This window comes from Prinia subflava, chromosome 20 (assembly GCF_021018805.1).
Source record: "Prinia subflava isolate CZ2003 ecotype Zambia chromosome 20, Cam_Psub_1.2, whole genome shotgun sequence".
NCBI classification, from domain to species: domain Eukaryota; kingdom Metazoa; phylum Chordata; class Aves; order Passeriformes; family Cisticolidae; genus Prinia; species Prinia subflava.
The window spans coordinates 7,934,918-7,944,643 of NC_086266.1; the positions used below are offsets into that span (position 1 = coordinate 7,934,918).

Consider the following 9,726-nt stretch of genomic DNA (forward strand, 5'->3'; position numbering starts at 1 on the left):
ATTCCAGCTGTCCCTGTCCCAACCTCGGCTGGGCTCCCCATCTATTGGAAAAGCCTCTGTATTGTGAGTATTCTGATTAAAACTGATGGTTTACATAATGAAGCATTAAATTTTGATGGAGAAAATTAATTTAATTCTATTCTTTATTCAGCAAGTTTCATTGTGAATATTGGACAGTGGGAGAGAGTGGATTAACAGGTGGGAAAACAGTTTTCTTCTGGATGGTTTGTTCCCTGCACAAACCATGAGCAGCAAGACAAAAGGATCTTCCTTCTTGTCTGCTCCCATCTCATCCCTCTTGGATACTAATTCCCACAGCAGATTCCACAATTTCATCATGATCATATTGGAAAGGAGCTCTTTGGATCAGCAGTCCCAGTATTTCATGTGGAGAAATGTTGAGTTCTCCATCTCACCACTCAGGGAGGGTGCAGGGGAAGGAGCCTTCCAGGGGATGGCTGCTCAGGAGCACAGATTTCACCCCAGCTGGAAAGATGAGTTAAGAGCTGAGTCTCAGTGAGCTTCCCCTCCTCTCACAGGAGGGAAGCAGGAATCTCCCAGTGGGAGTCAGAGTGTATGGGCCCAAGTCACCTGCCAGAGAAGCCCAGGGTCCACCTGGTGAGCCAGCTCGGAACAGGTGCCTGGGAAAGCCTGGGAAAGCCAGGAGGGATGGGGTGGGACAGCCCTGGGATGGGCAGGGATCACTCTCAGGGTATAGGACTGATTCCTCACCTAACAACTGTCCTCCCTTCAGAGAAGACATCCAAGTCTCAAGGGTCCTCAAACCATCCTCTGTACACAGAGAAGTGACAAACAGTGCCCATGGGCTGGAGAAATGGGAGGCTTTTACTGGAAAGGAAAATGATCCTTCTCTGCCAGAGAGTTCTGCATTAGGACTGTTTGCAAGATGGGTTTTTTCTGTGGCCAGGCACAGGCTCTGAACTGAAATTCCTGCTCTTCCCAGACTCGGCCTTCAGGAGTTCTGCACAGAAAAAGCTTGGAATCCAGCTGTAAGAAATGCATAGGCACCGTTTCTCCTGCAGAACTGGGTAATGCCCCAGGATTCTCAGAGATTTCCATGGATTTTTTTTGTACTTGTAGTGGCCTTTCAGCTCCTCAGCCAGCATCAGCCAGGAGTTGAAGCTTACTCCATGTGCTAACCCAAACACAATTCCTGCCTTGTGGGTTCCTTTGGAATTATCTACTGGAAAGGATGGGAACTGCTCTGTCCTTGGGAATCAACAGGAAAGCACCAATGAAGAAAGGAATCGCAGTTTCACCAGGACAAGCCCCTCACCAAGCCCCCATGCTGTCCCCTCACAGGCTGCAGGCCAGCTGGGAGCTGTCGGACAGGTTCTCCAGGTTGTCCACCAGAGTGATGATGGCTTCTATTTTTTCTTCTGGAAGCACGTGGGAGGCATTGGATCGAAACTTCTTCAGGAGCGACTCTTTGCTCAGGGGCTTCCTCCAGTGCCCATAGAAAGTGTCACATTTGCCTGTCAGGACGTCCCCACTGTGCAGGAGCAGGGCCACCTCTCCGTACATCTTGTCAAAGTTGGCCACGTTGTCTTCAGGATGCTCCACCACCACCTTGTCCAGCAGCTCCCTGAGCTCCTGCCGCTGGATGTTGCTCTCAGAGAAGGAGCCCAGGCCCACCTCGCCGTCCAGCAGGGCAGCACAGGCGTTGAACTGGAAGGAGTGCCTGGCCTGGTGCTCCGAGCTGGGGAAAGGCCGGTTGATGTACTTGGACACCGGGATCTTCAGCAAAATGGAGCGGATCAGAGAGGGGGAGAAGGACCCCGCGTAGTTGATGAAGAGGTTCCGGACGGACAAGGCAGCATCCACCACCCAGTGCATGCCCAGGTGGGCTGGGAACCGCTTGAAGGCAACGTCCTGTTTCTCCAGGAGGAACTCGTGGTGCTGGCCGGGCGCGGGCAGCGGCTTGGGTTGGTAGACGCTGTAGAAGGCGCTGAACCCCGAGCAGCCGGGGATGTCGTCCAGGATCAAGGGGTTGGCCTCCATGCCTCGAGCTGCCAGCAGAGCGGCCTCCAAGCCCAGGCGGGTGGCGTTGCCCACGTGCAGAGGCTTGGCCTGGGTGGCGGCGTTGGCCATGGGCGCCCCGGCGAGGGAGGCGGCGATGCCCAGGGCGTGGCAGCACTGGGCCGAGCTGAGGGACAGCAGCTTGGCCGTGGCCGCGGCACTGCCCAGCGTGCCCACCACCGAGGGAGGGTGGAACCTGCGGGGGGACAGCAGGAATGAGCAGCCCTGGCTGCCTGGCACGGGGAACACTGAAGCACCCTCCAGTGGAAAAATTTGTGGAAAATGAGGAAATTCTGTCAGCCAGAGGAACTCCCTTGGGCTCTGCTGAGGGTGGGATTCACCTGACTCAAAATTTAACCATAAATTTTAACTTATAAATTAACTTTAAAATCAGAGTTTTACTAGGGTTTAGTTTAACTCTAAATTTAGAGTTAATTAACATAAATTTAGTCTAAAATATGAATTTCTCCTTGAAACTTCCTCAGAAACACCAGGGTGAGCTCAGCATCTCCAAAAAGCAATTTGAACTTTCTCCAAGATGTGCCATGGCTTGTGTCCACACAGCCAAACTTTCTATCCCTCAGACAAATAATTCAACCTCAAACATCCCCAAGGGAACAGTTTCTGGTTGATTCCATCACTTGGATCATACCAGGGCACTGCTGGTGGCAGCAGTTGGACCAGGGGCTGTGCCCACCACCAAACTCTGCTTGGTTCTGGGATCCTGCCCTGGCTGGGTCAGGTGATGGCACTGCAGACTCTCTGGGAGTCCTGAGGGTTATTTTGAGGCAAAATCTCTGAAAATCACCAAATAAATGCATGGTGCAATCACCTCTGGCATTTGGCTCTCAGTAAGGCCCTGGGGTAAAGCTAAATTAAACTGGACTTAAACTTGGCTTAACCTAAAAGAACATTTTAAAACCCAGACTTGTCAACCCTCTTCATCCTCGGTGAAGAACAGGAGCTTTACCTTTTGGGAATGTCGTGAGCCTCAGTGGAGAAGTGCATGAGCCTCCCTTGCACTTCCAGGCCCACGTTGAACGCCAGCAGGAAATCCAGGCCGTTGGGTTTGGTGTTCGGAGGGAGCATCTGGGAAGCTGCCAGGAGAGCTGGCAGGACAGCCCCCGAGGGGTGAGTGGCAGGGTGCCAGGTGTCATCAAAATCCATGGAATGAGTCTGCCAGGGAAACAGAGATGAGGCTGTGCTGGCTGGACACTGAGGGAATGAGGACTCCCGACTGATATTCCTGAGGAAATTCTGCCAAGGCCTCCACTCAGTGTCCTCACGGGAAACTGTTTGGTTCCTCTAAAAGCCAGGAGACTCCCAGCTTTTTTCCCCCATCCATGACCACTCTGTTTCCTGGAATGCTAATTCCTGGCACCACCAGATTCCTCTGGGAGAGCCAGGAACATGGATCCCCCTGAAAAAACCAGGAGAACAGATTCCCCTGGAAGAGCCGGGAGCACAGATGCCCCGGGAAGATCCGGCCTTACCGCCACGCCGTTGGTGAAGGCCGCCAGCGTCGGGGAGAGCTTCACTCCTGGCTTTCCATAGACAGAGCTCACAGCCACAGAGGAGTACAGCTCCTGTGGAATGGAGGGAATGTCAGGGGAGGGTGCCAGCCACCCCCAGTCCCTCCAACCGCCAGGATCAGCCCCGGAGGCAGCGGTAGCAGGGCGGTGGCAGTGGTGGTGGCGGTGGCAGTGGCAGTGACAGTGGCAGTGATGGTGATAGTGGCAGTGGCGGTGGCAGTGGTAGTAGCAGTGGCAGTGGCGGTGCCAGTGGCAGTGGCAAAGGCAGTGGCAGTGGCAGTGGCAGTGGTGGTGGCAGTGGCAGTGGCAGTGGCGGTGGTGGTGGCAGTGGCAGTGGCAGTGGCAGTGGCGGTGGCAGTGGCAATGGCAATGGCAGTAGCAGAGGCAGTGGTGGTGGCGGTGGCGGTAGCAGTGGCAGTGGCGTTGGCAGTGGCGGTGGCAGTGGCAGTGGCAGTGACAATGGCAGTGGCAGTGGCGGTGGCAGTGGCAGTGGCAGTGGCAGTGACAGTGGGGATGGCAGTGGCAGTGACAATGGCAGTGGCAGTGGCGGTGGCAGTGACAGTGGCGGTGCCCCTGGTCCTGGCCATGGCAGTGGCAGTAGCAGTGGCAATGGCAGTGGCGGTGGCTGTGGCCATGGCCATGGTGGTGGCAGTGGCCGTGTGGGCCATCGCGGTGGCCGTGGCGGGCCGTCCGTACCCGGCAGTAGCGCAGGGCGATGTCGAAGACGCGCGTGGTGCTGCCCACCAGCCCCACGCCGAGGCTGTCCAGGATCATCCTCTTGCTGCGCTGCCGCACGGTCTGGGACAGGTGCTCGGGCCGTGCTGCCGAGATGAACCAGGCGAAGCTGCTGGTCACGGTGTCCTCAGGAGCGCTCCGGGCCACCACTGCAGCACCGCGACACGGGCAGGGGACAAGGACAGCGGTCAGCCCTGCGCTCCAGCCACGCCCGAGATGTTCCTGGCTCGGGGAGCTGCGCCTGCCCCGGCCAGGGGGGTCAGGTTTGGGAGTCTGGCAAGGGCAGGGAGCTGGAATTCCTCATCCCCATGGGTCCCTTCCAGCTTGGGACACTCACTGACTCCGTATGTTCTATATATAAAATTCCATATTCCACAGGTGCCCTGGGCTCCTCCTGGGGTGGTTTCCAGAAGGTTCAGGTGAAGAAATTTCAGAGCTCAGCCCCATCCCCTCAGCTTGGGGTTCCAACAACCATTTTTTGGGAGGTATCAGCGCAAATGATGTCCCTTTACCCAGAGGAAAGGCAGAGCAGGAATGGACCACAGAAATCCAAAACTTCCCTGATTCTTTGGAAAGCAGGACTAGACCCAAAGCCTGGATTTATCCAGATGTTTCATCCTACAAGGCACTGGGGTGTCTTGACTCAGCCACCAAAGCTCTTAAGCCCCATGTACTCCCAAGGATGTTAATCTTTAAAAGTATGTTAAAATTCTATGCAAAATACTCAGTTTGTGTCTATCGTATGTTTCAATTTCAGTGATATATTGTCTTGTTTAGATTATATATATATATAAAAATTTTATATAATAATTTAAATAATTCATATAGTAATTTATAATTTATAAAATTATTCATAATTCTAGAATTAGAATACAGAATATAACTAATATAATTATATTTATAATTCATAGAATTAAAATTGTTACGGCGTGTTACAATTTATACTTTTTATATTTATTTGGGAGTGCACAGGAGAGCTGGAGAAATGAAATTCCACGTAGCCAACATTTGCAGGATGGCAAATCCATACATGTACTTATGGATGGATGTGGGGTGCACACACAGATGGAGATAAAAAGATGAATTAATGTCCAAATTACACGAATCACAGGCGAAAATAATAAAAATACTTTGCTCCAAGAGGAAAGCTCATCCAGATCAGCAGGTACACAAGAGGCTTTGTTTTTGGAACGGCAAACATGGCAATTAATGAAATGACCGTTCCCTAATTTCCCTGGTTTGGATTCATCCCGAAATGTCACCTCAGTGACTCACGGAGCGCTGGCTCATGGCCGGGCTCACCTCGAGCCCAGTCTGAGCCTGCTGTAAACACAGCTGGGAACGCCATCGCCGCCTGACTCACCGGGAGAGCATCCCCCCTCCCGGGAGCGCATCCCTACAGGAATCCTGGCACCCCGCTCCCGGGGAGCGCATCCCTACAGGAATCCCGGCACCCCCTCCCGGGAGCCCATCCCTACAGGAATCCCGGCACTCCCCTCCCGGGAGCGCATCCCTGCAGGAATCCCGGCACTCCCCTCCCGGGAGCGCATCCCTGCAGGAATCCCGGCACCCCCTCCCGGGAGCGCATCCCTACAGGAATCCCGGCACCCCCTCCCGGGAGCGCATCCCTACAGGAATCCTGGCACCCCGCTCCCGGGGAGCGCATCCCTACAGGAATCCCGGCACCCCCTCCCGGGAGCGCATCCCTGCAGGAATCCCGGCACTCCCCTCCCGGGAGCGCATCCCTACAGGAATCCCGGCACTCCCCTCCCGGGAGCGCATCCCTGCAGGAATCCCGGCACCCCCTCCCGGGAGCCCATCCCTACAGGAATCCCGGCACCCCCTCCCGGGAGCGCATCCCTACAGGAATCCCGGCACCCCCTCCAGGGAGCGCATCCCTACGGGAATCCCAGCACTCCCCTCCCGGGGAGCGCATCCCTACAGGAATCCCAGCACTCCCCTCCCGGGAGCGCATCCCTACAGGAATCCTGGCACCCCCGCTCGGTGAGCCCATCCCTACAGGAATCCCGGCACTCCCCTCCCGGGAGCGCATCCCTACAGGAATCCCGGCACTCCCCTCCCGGGAGCGCATCCCTGCAGGAATCCCGGCACCCCCTCCCGGGAGCGCATCCCTACAGGAATCCTGGCACCCCCTCCAGGGAGCGCATCCCTACGGGAATCCCAGCACTCCCCTCCCGGGAGCGCATCCCTACAGGAATCCTGGCACCCCCTCCAGGGACCGCATCCCTACAGGAATCCCGGCACTCCGCACTTCGGAGCCGCTGCCGACCCCAGCCCGGCTCCCCCCGGAGCACCCCTGGGTGCCCCCGCCGCCCTCCCGGAGCGGGAGCGGTGATGTCAGGGCTTGGAGAGGCCGCAGGAAAATCTGCTCCAATCACCCAGCACCCAGAGAAGCTGGACTGGTTCCTTCCCGGCATCAAATGCTCTTTGTCACCTCGGCAGGCAGCAAAGTTTTTTAACCCTTCAGTTAAAAGCTTTCCATGACTCTGGGATTTTCCTCCTGGTACGGCAGGACTTCATTAAGAAATTAAATTTGATGCACGACAAAATAAATCCCTGTGGACTATTATTTCTCTTATCATCAGGTCTCATTAAGCAACATTCCTTGCCTTTGTTGTATTAATAACTCATTTTTAAATAAATTGGCATGATAGACTAAGAACATATTTTAAAACAAGTTAATAAATCTATTATAAACTTACAATAAACCAAGAGCCCTTTTTAGAAGAAGTTAATAAACTTATAAGAAACTTATACTAAACTAAGGAAACTTTTAGAAATAAGTTAATAAAGATAATAGACCAAGAACATATTCTAAGATCAGTTAATAGACAAATTTAGACCAAGTTAAGAGGCAAAATAGAACAAGTTGTGGTTAATCCAAAACTGGGCAGTGCTGGAGCCACAGAAAGAGATCCATGGACCCCTCCAGGCAATGCCCAGAGCAGGCTCAGGTGTAATTAGGAAGCAGTGACAAGTGCAGGAGTTAAGGATCTGAGCCACCCTTTCAACACCTCACATTTGTGGTCAAAGAATTTGGAAAGTCTGGTTCTAAACCGGTTAAAGTTCGGGTTTAGCACAGGACTAACAATCCACATTTTTACTCCTTGCTGCTTTTCTCCTGGTCCTTTACCCCCGAGGGCATGGAGCACCACAGGACCCCCAAACATTTGGAATCTTTGCCTTCCAAGGATTTGAGGATTCCTCTTGGTGTGCTCAGCCCGGCCCCTTCTTTTCCAGCAATGCCGTGATTATTTAGGGATGCCCCCTAGGAAAGGATGGGGAATGCTGAGAGATACAAACCGTGGGCAGCAGTTTTGTGGACTTGCCGAGAGCTTGCCAAGAACTTCTGGGATTTCTAGAAGAGAGACACAGAGAGGGAATCTCACTGGAGCTGCTGTAAGGTTTCTCGGAGCAGTTTTCCTGGTTGTGCCTCTCATCGTGAGACACTCACGGATCAAATGAACACATAAAAGTAACGACACATTTAAAGGAGGGGAAAAAAATATTTTCCAAAGCTGTGTCCAGCAGGGATGCCAAGAACATCCAGGGAAATAAAGCCACACAGTTGAAGGGGCAGCAGAGCCTTTTCATCCCTGCCACGAGATCCTGCAGCGAGTGGGGCCAGCTTGGAGCGGGCACGAGGGGCAAAACCCACGGAGCACATCCCAACAACAGCAACAACAACCCGCACATGGCATGGTTCAGAGAAGGTTCAGGGCACATGAAAGGAGCAGGATGGCAGGAAAAGGTCAGAAGCTGAATTCAATGGCTGTGAAAACCGCTGGAAATCGTTAATTACGGGGCAGGTTCCCGTTTAATGCCACGCTCAGCTGGACCAGCAGAGGAACCGCCCGGAAAGCGACGTTTCCTCCTTAAAGTGCAAAAGGCGAGCTCAGGGATGGGGAGGGTTTGCATGGAAGAGTTTTACCTGGAGGGTGGAGTAGACCATGCTGGTGGCTGCTTTTCCCAGTGCCTCTCCCGGCTCGGTGTGCTCGGTGCGAGGGATGCAGAGGTGTGTGGCTGCAAGGTGCTGGTGGCAGGGTTTATATCTGCATCCAAAAGGCAATTTGCTTTCTGTTTTGTGCAACTGAATTTCCAGGGGGATGACATCAGCCCCTGGAGACCCAGAGGGTGGGGGGAAACCGTGAGGAAGGGTGGTTTGTCCCTGCTGGACAGAAGGGAACCCCCCCCACACACCCCTGCTTCAGGAAATAAATAAAGATTTCAGACAATAACTGACAAGGTTCAAGGAAACTTCTGTCTTCAAAATGCCACAAGTGCCAATGGGTGAAGCAACTAGCTCCAGGCTCCTCCTCCCGAGGAGGACTATAAACGTGGGATTCACCAGGAAATGAGAGGGACAAGATCATCCTCCCATTGAGCCGAAGTGTCACCAAAGCAGGTAAATCCCAGCTGCAGAGGCAGAAGTGAGGCAGTGGTGGTTTTCTTGGATGCATTTCTTGAATACCTTCAGTGTCTGGGTGTTTGGCTGAGTCTTTCCCAGCTCTCCTTCTTCTCCAGCTCCATCTCTGCTGGGTCCCTGAACTGGGAGTGCGTCCTGGAGCTTCCAGGGAACACCGGGAGCCTTTGTTCCCAAAGCATTTTAGGGAATTCCATGGCTCTTTGCTTTGTCCAGCAGTGGAACCCGGGAACATTTATTATTTTGGGCAGAATAACAGCCTGGTGGGACACACCTTTATTTAAAATTGGATTTTTTACTAACCCCCCTGCAGAGCTTTGTTGTAGTGATGTATCCCTGGCAATTCTGTGCTGATTTGCACCAGAGGAGAGGCAGGGCTGTGATGTGAAATCCAGCTGTGTGCTGTGGCTGTGCGCTGTTCATCTTGCTGTGTGTTTATCCAAAACTAATTTTGTTCTCTTTCCATGTTTATCTGGAGAGAGGCAGTGTTTCCTCAGAGCTCTGTAAATGTTTGTTATCACTAACAAGGTGGGGTGGAAAACTCATGGCAAGATGCCACTGGAGATGAGTGAAAACGGAATGGTTTGGTGTTTGTAGATGTGTCCCATGGTGGAGAGCCTTGCTCCAGCCTCCTGGGGATGCAATGTCCGTGCCCTGGAATATTCGTGTTAATGTTGGTCATGAAGGAGCAGCAGAGGCTGTCGGACTCACAGAGTGATTCCTGCAAAGCCTGACAGCCCCATGGAAATGGGATGAGATGGGAATGACCTTTCCTGGAAGGGAGTGAAGGGAAGTTGTTGTGAGGACAGCAGGGAGTGGAGGAGGTGGTGTCCAGAGCCTGTCCCATGTGGCTCCGAGGTCACCGGGGGACAAGAGCCAGGAGGGAGGGAGGACCTCACACAGCATTCCTGAACCCCCAGGGTGAGGGGTGTCAGGGGGCAAGCAGGGAGAGGAAAGAAGGTGGAGGAGGCAGGA

At 53.5% G+C, this 9,726-nt stretch overlaps 1 protein-coding gene across 1 annotated transcript; it reads right to left on the reverse strand.

Moving 5' to 3' along the window:
- Positions 1 to 195: 195 nt before the first annotated feature.
- On the reverse strand, positions 196 to 5,597 carry LOC134560715 (cis-aconitate decarboxylase-like). The gene is made up of 5 exons (XM_063416996.1): positions 5,583 to 5,597; positions 4,269 to 4,580; positions 3,534 to 3,626; positions 3,011 to 3,216; positions 196 to 2,236 (listed from the first exon to the last, which is right to left on the reverse strand). Exons 1-5 carry the CDS (start codon positions 5,595 to 5,597, stop codon positions 1,318 to 1,320), a joined length of 1,545 nt encoding a protein of 514 aa, XP_063273066.1. The 3' UTR covers positions 196 to 1,317.
- Positions 5,598 to 9,726: the final 4,129 nt, after the last annotated feature.

Bases quoted from the DNA above. Each gene is read 5' to 3' on its own strand.
- LOC134560715 (XM_063416996.1), bottom strand. The intron at 3,627-4,268 runs GTACGGACGGCC...TCCATTCCACAG, and splicing joins TCGCCCTGCGCTACTGCCGG to GAGCTGTACTCCTCTGTGGC. The intron at 2,237-3,010 runs GTAAAGCTCCTG...GTCCCCCCGCAG, and splicing joins GCTCACGACATTCCCAAAAG to GTTCCACCCTCCCTCGGTGG.